The sequence below is a fragment of the Apus apus genome, chromosome 4 (genome assembly GCF_020740795.1).
Source record: "Apus apus isolate bApuApu2 chromosome 4, bApuApu2.pri.cur, whole genome shotgun sequence".
In the NCBI taxonomy this organism is placed as follows: domain Eukaryota; kingdom Metazoa; phylum Chordata; class Aves; order Apodiformes; family Apodidae; genus Apus; species Apus apus.
In genome coordinates this window covers 63,465,692-63,478,899 of record NC_067285.1, presented here as the reverse complement: position 1 = coordinate 63,478,899, position 13,208 = coordinate 63,465,692, and the positions used below count along the sequence as shown (strand labels likewise).

The 13,208-nt window shown below is 41.0% G+C and overlaps 1 protein-coding gene across 1 annotated transcript in view; it reads right to left on the bottom strand.

The window, feature by feature from the left end:
* TACR3 (tachykinin receptor 3) overlaps positions 1-8,106 on the bottom strand; it is a 28,885-nt gene extending 20,779 nt beyond the window's left edge. Inside the window, exons 1-2 of the mRNA XM_051617953.1 lie at positions 7,716-8,106; positions 7,028-7,484 (exon numbers count right to left, since the gene is read on the bottom strand). Of these exons, the coding sequence (XP_051473913.1) occupies positions 7,028-7,484; positions 7,716-7,839 (581 nt within the window). The 5' untranslated portion in view covers positions 7,840-8,106. The remainder of the gene's footprint in view (positions 1-7,027; positions 7,485-7,715) is intronic.
* Positions 8,107-13,208: the final 5,102 nt, after the last annotated feature.

Sequence of the window (13,208 nt, the reverse complement as noted above, 5' to 3'; positions counted from 1 at the left end):
TTTGCAGTCTTTGGATATTTACTATTCAGTCAGTCACCAGGCTGAAGCAACAGGCCTTCGTGCGAGACAAAGGGTTCTGAACTCTCACTGAGGTTGTTTGATTTCAGGACTTGACTTTTAATGCTTTCTCACTCCAGTGGGAGCTGCTGGTAATGCCACAGACAGCTTGTTTGACACAAAGTGGAGGTGCTGAACCTAAAGTATACACCAACTGAAAAGAACTAACTCATTATGCTCATTACAACAAGCAGAAAGCATTATTACCCCTCCAACACAAACATTAACACCTGGAAGATAATTATAAGATAGAATATGCACATTTAGAAATTCAGGGATATAAATATGTGCAGGTAGGGACTCAAGGCAACACTTGCAAGAACATGGTTTACTGACTATCTGCACCATTCTGTGTATTACTCTAAAGCATTTTTAGGCAGCACAATAGTTTCATTACTAGAATCACTAGCACATGATTTTGATTGCTGCAATCATGCTGTATGCCACTGTCATTGCTTTTCTTCCAACTTTGGTTTGTATTAGTCTTTGTCCCTAGCTAATTACTGCTGAAGTCACTAAGAGTCTTTCCATTGAACTGAAGGAGAAATCAGTCAGGCTACAGGATATGATGGCTGTGTGTGTGTGCTTGCTGCAGTGCTTTTTTCTTTCAAGACTTTTCTTATCTGCTGGGGTCAGAACAGTTCCTTCAGAACTGCTCAGTTTGGCTGGAGTCTACAAACTACTGTTTATTACTAGTTTCTTGGATTCATCAAATAAGGAAAATCTGTTTTCCCTAAAATGATAATAGAAACAGTACTCATTTGAGTAACCTTGATGAACTCCTTAAGCCAGTGGTTACAACAGCAGCATATTTGTGCAGCTCTGTACAGTTTACTAGTAACATAAGAGACAAATAGCTGGTATCATAAAAGCTCCTGAACTTCATGTGTTATGGTCCTGACAGTAGAAAAGAGGAAAAAAAAAAAAAAGTAATTGTGGCAGTTTAGGCCCAGCTGGTATAAGAACCAGGCCTCTGCACACTCACCCCCCACCCCTTAATGTGGGATAGGGAGGAGAAAATCCAACTAAGAGGTTGTGAATTGATGCAAGGACAGGGAGGTTTTCACTCCTCAATTATGGTCACAGGCAAAACAGACAGACTTAACTTGGGGAATAAAAAAATGGAACAATTTAGTTTATCAGAACATGAGAAAGAGAAAGCGAGATCAAATCTTAGTTACCTCCCCCACCCCATCTTGCTGGGCCCAAATTACTTCACTCTTGCCTCCCCTTCAAGTGGCACGGCGGGATGGGGAGTCGGGTTTAAGATCAGATTGTCACATATCAATTCTGCCCCTCCTTCCTCCTCCAGGGAGGGCTCCTTACAACCTTCCCCTGCTTCACTGCAGAGTCCCTCCCACAGAAGAGAGTCCTTCATGAACCTGTCTGACATGAGTCTCTCCACCAAGGTGCAGTCCCTCAGGAACAGGCTGCTCCAGAGTGGGCTGCCCACAGAGGCACGGGCTGCTTCAGGTGCAGTCACCTCCCCTGGTGCACAGTCCACCGTGGCTGCAGATCCACATCTGTTCCATTGTGATCCTTCATGGGCTACAGATCCATGTTTGCCCCACTATGGTTCTTCATGGCTGCAGATTCACATCTGCTTCACTGTGGTCCTTCACAGGCTTCTCCACCGTGCTCCTCTATGGGCTGTAGGGGGATCTCTGCTTGGACACCTCATCCTCCTCCTTCCTCACTGACCTTGGTATCTATGCTCAGGTATGGCTCTCACCTTCCCCCCTCCTGTGTCCTGAAGGTCTTTTTTGCAGCTTTGTTTTCCTCTTTGATAAATTACTCACAGAGATGTGATGGACTTGGCCTTGCCAGGTCCAGATTTTGAAGCTGGGGAAGCTTTCACCAGCTTCTCACAGGAGCCCTTCCCTATGGCCCTGCTACCAAAACCCCACCACACTATCCTGAAACATGAATTTATCTTTTTGTAAAACAGCATACAATGTGTAATACAGGCAGGAAAATCTTCCTGCTTTAACACATTATTTAGAATATTGTAGCAAAAATACATAAGATGTTTTTAAAATCAGATGTTGTGCAAAATTGGATCCTACAAACACCCATCTGGAGACACAATTTCATCTTAAATGATTTGTTTCACCTGTTTACAGTGTGTTTATAAACTCAAATGGAGAAAAAAGTAATAAATTCAGTCCCAGATGACAACAGAAAATTGGGACTTGATGAAGGAAGAGATTGAGAGAAAATCGTAATGCTCGCCTGTAAGTGGCTCATCTACAGCAGGCAGCAAAGTATGCACAGCTGATTTTGAAGCTTTTTATTTGGAATCAACTGGTAATTAAGAAACTTAGGTAGGCAAATTGCTATGATTCCCTGCCCTTGTTTAAAATATTGTTTTGGAAAATCCGACAAAGGGTCTCTGTAAGGTAGGTACAGTGAACTAAAGGGGGTGGAATGATCTGTGAGATTTTAGAGGCATTTTTTGTATGACGAAACCTAGGTCTTTCACTTTTGCCTTCTTTAATCTTTATTTTCTACCTAGTAGTGCCGGAGTGATCTGCATTAATTAATTTAGACTGGCTATGGGAATTTTTGTAAGACTGTCCCTGACTGTTGGGTAAGACTGGTTGGGTAAGGTTGGGTTTGGTGGCCAGAAGGATCTACAGTGAACAAAATTAGTGATCCCTTTAAAACTAACAGTATAAAGGGTGTATGACAGCATGCTAGATAAACAAACACATTGGGATAACTCTTTTCTTTAGTCTGCCTCATAAAACAGTGGACTAGGTGACTTTCCCTACAGAAGGGCTTCTGTCTCTCCTGTGCTTTGAAGATGATCTACCTGTGCTATCAAGGACCAATATCAATGCAAAGTCTGCAAAACCAGCTCCCTCTGCACAGACTACAACCCACCCTCTTATTGCCTACATTTCTGACACTGTCTCATGAACAGCTTACTTCTTGTTTCTGCAGTTATTTTGAAATATTATTTTAGGTAAACAGAAATATGTGAATGATACAGCTTTCTCTACTGGTTGGTAAATCATTCAGAAATACATTCATATAGGCAGTAATATTCAAGAAAAAACAAAACAAATCAGACCAAAAAAGCTAAACCCTTGCCTATCTTTGAAAAGTACTGTAGGCTGCATTTCGTAGTAAACCACAGATACATGTAATATTTTTTATTAAGCTATAAATAAGGGCACTGGCAAAATGTGTTTAAGGCTAAGGCTGTCTAAAATGAACTTGTGCTTTGGATATATGCTTCAAACTTATCACATGTTGTTTTTTGACTTGGGGCTAGTGACTTGTAAATGTTGCTTATACTCCTCAAGATATTGGCATATCAACCCATTTTTTTTTTCACTGCATCTTTTGAAAGCAGCTTGTTAAATAGAATATTCACTCAATGCAAAAGAGAAGGAAAAAATAGCTGTTAAGTCTATATTCCAGACTGTCTCAGTATGTTATCAATAGCATAACTCTGACATGAATTTTGACCAAAACCCAAAAATATTTTATCTTTTTGTCTGATCACAGAATTACAGAATGTTGGAAGGGACCTCTGGAGATCATCTATGAGTTTGTACCATACCAAGAAATGGATTAATTTTCCTGTGTCTCTGATGGTCTGAAACTTGTAGTCATTTCATCAGGATGTTCTGCAGAAACTATTTAACCTCTTTTCTCAGAAAGAAAGGAAAATAATTGTCAAACCCAGAAAATAATTTTAGGCCTCCAAGTCCTCAGGAGTCCTTTATGTTTCACCTCTTGATTTTTGAGCCCTTAATGCTCTCCTGTTCAGCTTCTTCTCTCGGGTTCTGGGGACTAGTATATTTAACAAGTCAGCCTAATTAGTGGAATCCAGGAATGTGATGTGCTTAATCTTGAAATATTCTGTCTTCAGTTTATCTTAGATTGTTAAAAATTTAAAGGAGCTATTGCACTGGAAGCAATGTAACTGTGCTAGTGTGCAGCATGACCTGCACACATGAGCTTCCTTCTGAAGGAAGGAATGGATGAACCAGTATAGTATAAAATCTCTCCTGCTTCTGATACTTGAGCTGGCCTGATTAAAGCTGCCTGTGGCATCTCTGCAGTACATGCAAAGAATCTGTTGGAAAAGAAGCAGAAAGCAGGGGGAAAGGAGCTGGTCAGAAGTGTGGATAAACACACATAAATTTGAGTCTATGTTCAGTGACCAGGTGGTCATAGCCTGGGATACTTTCACCCTCAGCTTCAGATGCAGCACACGCTGCTGCAGGAACTGCCTCCTCCACAGAAGCCTGTATCAGTCCCATGTTTTCGCAGTGCACACATCTTAGATAACATGGGCTGCAGAATCAGATCTGAAAGGAAACATGTAATTCCTATGAGCCCTGCTCAGTGAAGTCTAGAATCACAGTGACTCATTCATACTCTGCAAACATTTGGACATTCTGAAACAATCAATGGCACATATCACAACATACTTTTAGTGAGTTACAACACATGACCTTTCAGTAGTTCAGGATATTAACAATTTCTACTGGAAAATCATCTGATACAATCCCATAATTTCAGTTCCCTCAGTAGCTTTCTCCTAATGTGTAGCTTTTTGAAAGTTCATTTTAAAATTATAATTAATGTGTGAGTTGAGTTTACTGGGTCAAAATGAAAGCAGAGGATGCTGTTTGAAGCACTGACTGAATGTTTACAGAAGACAAATGGGAACCAAAGTTTTAAAAAATATCCACCCAGCAAATCTGTGCCCTGGAATAGAGCCCTGAATTGTGCATTCTGGGATATTCCTTGGGATTCACATTGACCCTCAGTTTTCCTCTTGACTCCGCAGAAGTGTTCTCAGAAGAAGTCAGGGTTAGGGTTAGTGGTACTGAATGTATCAGGTGGGATTTGGTATAAAAGGAAAAGGAATAGCAGTTTGAATAGGGAAAGACTGCACTTCTGTTTGTTTTACATTATGTTTCTTGGTACTACATAGAGCTCACCTAAACACAGCTGTGGCACTGTTTACTGTGCTCTCCCCAAGGGAAGATTTTGATTTGTTTGTGGGGGCAGGTGGGCTTGGAAGATGTGGATGGGGTGGAAATTGTGATTTCTTTGAGGGATTTTCAGACAAGAAATAGATCAGAGGGAATAACAGTAGTAATTTACTCACTTCTGAGCACCAGTTTCTCACGTTGCTAAACCAAGGAAAACATTTGTACCCGACTGTTGCATGTCAGTCAGTGTGGAGCAAAGCAATTCTGGAAATACACCCTGTTGATTCCTAAGGAACTGTATTCGCCTTTGTTTTCAGTTCTCTAGGAGAAATTTAGGAACTTTCAAGGTACTAAGTATTACATCTTTGTGGATGTTTTTGTCAGAAAAATGAAAAAACCTTATGTAGATCATCCTAGTAACTGCCCAGCGGATGACATGATCAGCTACAACAATAACAGTTAAAGCTTCAGCAGCGACTAAAAACCTTTTATCATTCTGAAAACCACAGGCTAGATGAAAGTCTTAAGCTAAACCCAAACTGACAATAGAATAAATCTTTGCCTGGTTAAAGATACTATCACTGGCTTTACACTACCTCCTCCATTATTAATGGGAAGTAACAGTCGGGAACAAGATACATCAGTGGCAGGAGGAAAGTATGCTAGTTTCCTCCTGTGTACACCCATCCCCAGAGCAGAGAGGTAGAAGAGCTGCTAAGCATCTAATTTTCATTTTTAGCTTTACAAAACAGAAATGCATCTGCCTGAGAATGCCACCTAAAATCTGCAATTAGTAGGGCCAAGAAAAAAGCATTATTATGAGTGTTCCCACAGCAGAAACAAAAGGTACAACAACATGTTTTCACTGCACCTGGAAATGAGAAATCACATTTCAAGGCATGGATTGAACCTTATAAAGTCCTAACTACCATCACCAGAAAGTGCTGCAGTTATGCCAAGTCAGTCCTGGCAAGATGCATAACATGATTTGAATGTGTAGAAAGGAGTTTTGTGAGTAATTTCAGTGCATTGCTAAAAGGATAAAAACGTCTAAAGCACAAAGTGATCTGATTTCCTGGATGAAAATTTGGGAATTTATTTGATTTCTAAAGCATGTGGTAGGTTACCTCTCTGGTACAGCAAATGTGAAAATTATAATAAAGAATGGAAATTCTCCTAGGGGAGACTTACCCCAGTTTTTGAGAAAGATGATCCATCAAAGCATCTCTACTGGAAATCTAACAACTACATTTTCCCTTTATTCTATGGAGAATACAACCGTCCTATTCCATTATTGGCAAGAGCACAAAGGTAAAGTTTTTCCCTGCCCTGTTTACTTTTACAGTCACTGAATCTCATTTTGCTGCAAGTAATCAGAATAAAAATTAAACACTTAGAAACCGTGTTATTACCAGACCTCTTGATATGCACAGATGGCAATGTAAATAGTCTAATTATTTAAAATTAGGAGGAACCAAGCAGCTCAGAACTGTCTGTGAGGAGCTCTATTAAAAACAAAGCCTGAAGTGATTCCTGAGGAGGAAGAAAATGCCTCTGCCAGCTGCAGAATACAAAGGAGAGGGAAGTTTGAAATCCTCTCTCTTCACACACCATCTGTCCAACTCCTTCTCAGTATGAATTAGATGACATTACCTGAGGGACAGATCATGTTTTCACAGGTGGGGAAGCAAAATTCTGAGTGAGGGCTGCTGTTACGGAATTAGTGTCAAAAGATGGAGCACGGAAAGCAGCTGAAGTCAAACAGAGAGATTGAGTGTTTGTTGCAAAAGAAAGCAAGAGAGTAAAAGTAAGGAAAGGATGAAGGAGAAAGACCAAAGACAGAGAGGAAAGCAGTGTATTAGGGAGAGATCCCTAAGTGCAGAGGAACACAGTCGACGAACTATGGATGTCTCTGCCTCTTATGGCTTAATGATTGTTATATCTGTATTTTTATTTCAGCAGAGAATCTGATTTTCACATCATACCCCTAAAATTTTCCTCTCTTTTCTCACCTGTCCACAGCTATCGCTGTCATGGAGTAGATGCTGGCGAAGACAGCTGTAATTGGGAAGAAGTTGTGGAAGCGGCAGTAAGCCTCTCCAAAGTACCACTCGCTGTGCAGTGCGTAGATGAAGTTGATGAGTGTATTGAAAGCAGCCATGGAGGCATCAGAGAAGGCCAGGTTCACCAGGAAGTAGTTGGTCACTGTCCTCATACGCTTGTGAGCCAGGATAATCCATATGACTATGAGATTTCCAAAAACGGCCACTGCCACCACACCACCATAAGCCAGAGACCACAGGGCAATGCGCCAAGAGGGCTGCACAAACTGATTGGAGAAGTTGGCTGCTGAGGATGCTACAGGGGCAGTAGTGTTTCCAGCTGCTGCTTCCAGCATCTGTCCCCAGGGATCACCCGCTGCCGCAAGACTCATGTTCCACCTGCTGCTCATGCTCACGTTCCAGTCAGCTGTGGGGACAGAAGTCATTTTCGATGTTCTTGTCTCTTTCAGGAACGATGTGCCTCTGTCACCTCCCTCTTCCAACCCTCCAAAATTCCCACTAACAGATAAGAACAGGAAAGAAAGCAAAAAAGGAAGGAAGGTACCACAGCAGATGCTGGGAAGATCTGTCAGAAAAAGCTTTGGCTTCGGTGTTCAAACTGTTAGAAATGCTGTGTCAGATGAGTCAGGAGAGCTACCTCTGAGTAGAACAGCATCCCATTTCTCCTCTGTGCAGCCACCTCTTGCTTTTGGTTTTGCAGACGGAGAATTGGGACTGGGAGCCAAGGCACCTTTTATAGGCTTGTGAGTTCCCAGCGTCATGAAGGGAGAGGAGCGCTGAGCTCTGTCACATGTCTTTCTCTCTGCTCTCCCTCCTCCCCTTTTATTTCATTCATTGCAAGCAGCAGGCACTTTCAGGAGCTGTGGAGAGTGCCATGGTGAAAATGAATTCTTGTCTCATTTTTGCTGAGAGATTTGTTTTATATTGCCTTTATTTAAGTATCATTATTTCACTTTCTTTGTAAGTAGCCTTTTTGCCCTACCCCTGCAGGGCTAATTAACTGGCTTAGTTGAACATCGTAGACTGAGACTGCTTTTTATTAAAGCCATTTTGAGATGAATTTATGTAATTATTTCAGATGAATTCAGATCAGCTTTTTTTTTTTCTGCTTTCTTTTATTTTAGTACATGCTTTCCTTTTAACCATTCTGTTAACTACCAATTTGGAACAGTGACCGTTTTCAGATAAAGAAATACATCCTACTGCTCCCTAATTTCACTTTTCAATCTGTAATATGTAACTGACATCAAGAAACATTTGTAAAATTAAAATGTGACTATCTTTTTCTTACAGCACTAACTTGGGTGCCTGTAAAGCCATTTTCATATTCAGCAGGTGCTGATTTTTGTTGAAATACTACACAGCCCTAAACACAGAGGTCCTTAAATATAGGTGAAATGGCAGGGGTTTATTTCCTTTATATCTTTGAAATTTTTTTTTCTTTTTATTTGCACTTAGTCCACACTTAGTGCTATTATTATTTTGAGCAAACAGTATTTTTATGTGTGGTAATTTTTATACTGGTAGAAAAGGGTAAATGAGGAAATTTAATACCTGGTGTTTTCACATCCAAGAAATCAGTTTTCTTGTTGATATGTTAACAACAGCTGGCATTGGAAATGCATGCTTTGTGCACTGGTTGATTGCAAAGGACTTCAATTAACAAACCTTTGTTATTCAATGCAGTCTTTAGGGAGAAAATTTGTCTTAGTGCTGATCTGTTCTATGCTTCGACAATTTAGAGCTACTACTTGTCATCAGCAGAGACTTCAACTGTATCAACAGCAGTGGGAGCTATTCAATACCCCTGTCAGCAATTACACATACTACATTTTTTTGAACAAAAGCTCCATTAAAAAAAAAAAAAAAAATTCAAATATTCCTGTGTGCTGCTTCTTCCCTGCTGTATTTACCCAGTGGAAGTGGTGTCTGCACTTCAACTTTCAGGTCCTAACTGCAGATTTAATTTTACTGCAGTTGTGGCCATTTCTATATGCTTCTCAGGTCTTCCCAGCTGACATGATCCCCACCAGCAGCCCAACCCAGGCTTAGAAGCTCTGCTGAGAAACAGCCTTTGCTAAGAGCATGTCTAGAAACTACCCATAAGCTGCATGTCTTCATCCCAGGAAAACCACTAGAGTTAATCTAACAGTTCCATTTCAAGTCCCATATCTTCTACCATTATCTTTCATCCTTTCATCCAGGTGAGTCTGACAAAGGGAACAGTAGCTCACATGCTGCTTTCTCCAGTGGCCATTGTGCTATGTTCTCAATAGGTCCCATCGTAAGAAGCATAGAGTCAACAGAGACTGTAGCAGTGCTGAGGGGCTTGAACCATTTTTTAAGTTGGCTTAAACCACAGTGAACTGGAGGATGTATTTCTCTACCTTTTGGGCATGTATAGAGTGGACAGCAGTGAAGAATAAGCAGGTAAGTAACTCAGGTGGGCTCTTCTGGTAAAATCAGTGGGGTGCTGGCCAGAGGATTAGTTGCTAGGGCTCCTTATTGTAGCATACTGTCCAAAATAGCCCAGTGGAACAGACTGAGGGAGTTCCATAGCTGGGCAAAGAAATCTTGACTTGTAATAAATTATCTAAGTAAGATCCAAGTAAGAAATTGAAATTCTTTACTAAAGAAAATCTCCTTATTGAAAGAATTCAAATGGTGAATCCAATGGCTGAGGAATACTGGGCTGACTAGTTATAGAAGACTCTAGAAGCTTCGCTCAAGATTTTTGTACAGCTATGATCCAGAAAGCACAAACCCAACTCTGTGCCCTATACCTCTCCACCTTTATGCCCAAACTAGGAACTGTAGACTGTATGCCTTTACTAAGTTGATGATCTCCATATTCCCACACTGGGTGCCCAAGTCCTTGTGTCCTATGTGCTTCTGTTGCTTCTGTTGTCCCAAAAGCTGGGTCCATCACCACCTGGTGTGCAAGAAGCCAATCCACACATAGTTGAGGTATTTGCTTTAATATCCAGTTCTGCACAGAAAAGGGAGCAGAGTGGTATTCCACAAAGCAAGCTCAGCTTCCTGAAATACAAGTGCTACTTTTATACACAGAAATGTGAGAAATAACTTTATCTCTAATGTTATCATTCACACACGATTGGTCAACTTATTCCTCACTTCCATTTAAAGTGAGAGTGCTCAAACATTTCACTACACATGCTCAAAGAGTAAGGGGCTTGTTGTTAGTAGGGGTCCCTCTAGCCTGTGAGTGGGTATTTTAGTATGCTAATAGCTCATTAATATATTAACGGTATGTTAATATGGTGACTCCAGTCACTCAGTGTTTTTCCTCCAGTGCTCCAGGCTGTATGCAGGATAAGCTGTGGGATGGGCTCCTTTCCATCCCTTTAATCTGTCTTGCAGGTGTCCTGCAGACCTGTCTCAAGGCCTGGCTCTTGACTACCTGGGGTCTGTTTTTCTCTAATTGGAATCTGCTTTTCTAATTCTTACTGTTTCACTGTTATCTAGGCCCTATTTTTATTCTGTGTGTCCTTTATGTTCTCTTCCATATGACTCTTCCCCAAATGTGATTTTTTTCTCAAATTTTACTTATTTCAGTTATAACTGACATCACTTCTACCCAGCTCTCCCAGCTTCTATTTATGCTTTTCCTCAGTTTCAGCAAAGACACGGAGACCTTACTTCTTTCAGACAGTACAGCTAGGGGTGCAGCAGAGTGCAAACCTATTGGAACAGCATGCAGTATAGCATGTGCAGTAACTTCCCCAGCATAGAAACATAAAGGATCTGTGTTTGAGCCATTTATTCTTGCATAGTTCGTGGAATCACATTCTGGTTTTGTGTACAAATTCTGTCTCAGTGGTAAATTCACCTAAAGAATGTGCAATTTGTAGTAGTTCTGCACCAATGCTGCAAACAAGGAATCGTTTTGACTTTGAGAGCAGGAATCTAATTTCTTGTTCCTCTTTTAATGCAGGGGTGAAGCTTGTTTTAGCTCTGTGTCTTGGAAAATTGCTTGCCATTGGATACCACATACTCATTTCTCTAATCCTCTATAGTGCCCCCAAGGGAAATTGTTCTCAATACATTCCTACTTCCAGCCTGAGAAGTTGGTAGAGTCAACACCTCATTATGCAAGCAAAATGAAGAGTAAATTGAGTCCCTGAGACTTACTTTAAACCAACTTCAGGAAACTTCTTGTATTCTGTGTTTGTGTTAGCCAGACCACCAGCACAGTGTGTGAACAGAAGTGCCACCTTTCCAGTGTAGAAATTAAAATATCATTGATTTCTGCCTTCCTCTTCAGGGGTATCCTGAGGAAACTGATGAAATATTCCACACTTTTAAGGAACTTTTTATACACTGTGCTCTTCTCCATTCCCTCTACTCCACAAATGAGAAGAGAAACAGTGGTGTGCCATTAGTGTTGTCGAAAGAAAAGGGTGAGCATTCTCAAAGATTCCAGGTTTCTCAACCAGGTGGGCTTGTGCAATTGATGAAGGGGGTAGCAGGCAGGTGGTACCAGATCTGGGCAGCAGCTGACCTAATCTCGAAACAAAGAGTAGGAGCCTCGAGATAAGAGGATGGTAAATTCTTGCTTTTTCATATGTGGAGTTAGGAATGACAGATGACTAACCAAGCATTTACCTTACTCATGTTTCTTCTTTGTTGCTATTTTGTATATGAGACCCAGCTTATTTTTCAAAGGGTGTGCTAGCCCTGTGAATGATTGCCTGACACCCCTTTCCATGCAGAACTGGAATCAAACAAATATATTGACTTTGTGTGTGGGCTGGTCTTTGCACGCTGGGTAAAGAGCCCAGATTTGGGACATAATTTTTGGCTACCCAGGTGGGACAGCCACAAGGTCTTGCCTGGCTCATCATGTTTTGTTTGTTTTGGTGTGTTGTTGGTGGGGTTATTTTGTTGTTGTCGTATTGTTTTTGTTTGTCTGTTTGTTTTCCCAACAGTGTCTGTGAGAGGAAATGTGTCAAACTACAGTAAAATGAATAAAAAAAAAAAAGTGCATATAAAGTGCATTTTCAAATGTGGTTCTACTTCCCCTCAAGAGGCTTGAATCTAATATTGATTCCAAGCACAGCATTTTAAGTCTTTCAGCAAAATTCATGCTTACAGACCCAATAGTTTTGGATTCTGCCTCTGCTGTCCCAGCACAGTGAAGGCTGATTTATTAAAACAGCAAACACAATAGTCATTCCCATTATTATTCCAAGCAAACAAATTGCCCCAGAACCAGTGGAGCTAATGCAAGTAACAGTGTAGGCTTTTGTTTTCTGCATTGCTGTATTTCTTCACAACAATAACCCAGCACTTTCCCTAGCCCTCTGCCACAATAACCCACCAGCCATCCCTTGGGTTATTGCCTGGCTTCCCCTGTGTCATCTCCAGTTTCCTTCTTCCTTTGGGCACAGAGGGGACCCTGAATGGCCCATCCTTCCATGCCCATGGTATATCTATGTCTTAGCAGTACCCCTTTCTCTATGACTAGGCAAGGGGCTGTGTGTGGGTTGGAGTGGTACATGTGCCAACCCCATCAGCCAGCCAATGCACAGGATGAAGTGGTTCTGACTGCTTGCTGGCAATTGCCATTAGACTCACTTCCAACCTTTCCCTCAATGCAGGACATCAGTTTAGATCTCTCTCGTCTGCCCTGCCACAGACTGTAAAAAAATTTGTAGCAAAATTATTTGTCAGTGGTACCTTACCTTTCTGTCAGATGGGCTTGTGGTCAGCACATAATAGGTGAAGAGAGACAGCAAGATCACATAAGCTGCATTGCCCTGGGAAACCAGGCTGAAAGCACATAAGGTGCGTGTTACAGAACACACTGGCTCAACTTTTCTGGCCTGTGTTTCCATGGGAAATATGCAAGTTAGTGAGAATCAGAACAGAGGGAAATCAAGATGAGTTTGGGATGAAATACTGGATGTCTGAATCTCCAGAAAGTAATTCTTCTTTCCACAGACAAGTACTTTTTTAATACTGTTTTTCTTTGAGTAATAGCACATCTTGTACACCATTTGATATTACATTTCCTATAAATATACAAATGGATTTCAGAAGCTTCATTCTTCTGCCATTTATAGTCTGAAAAATATTAGCAAGTTCTTATCAATTTTATTAATATTAA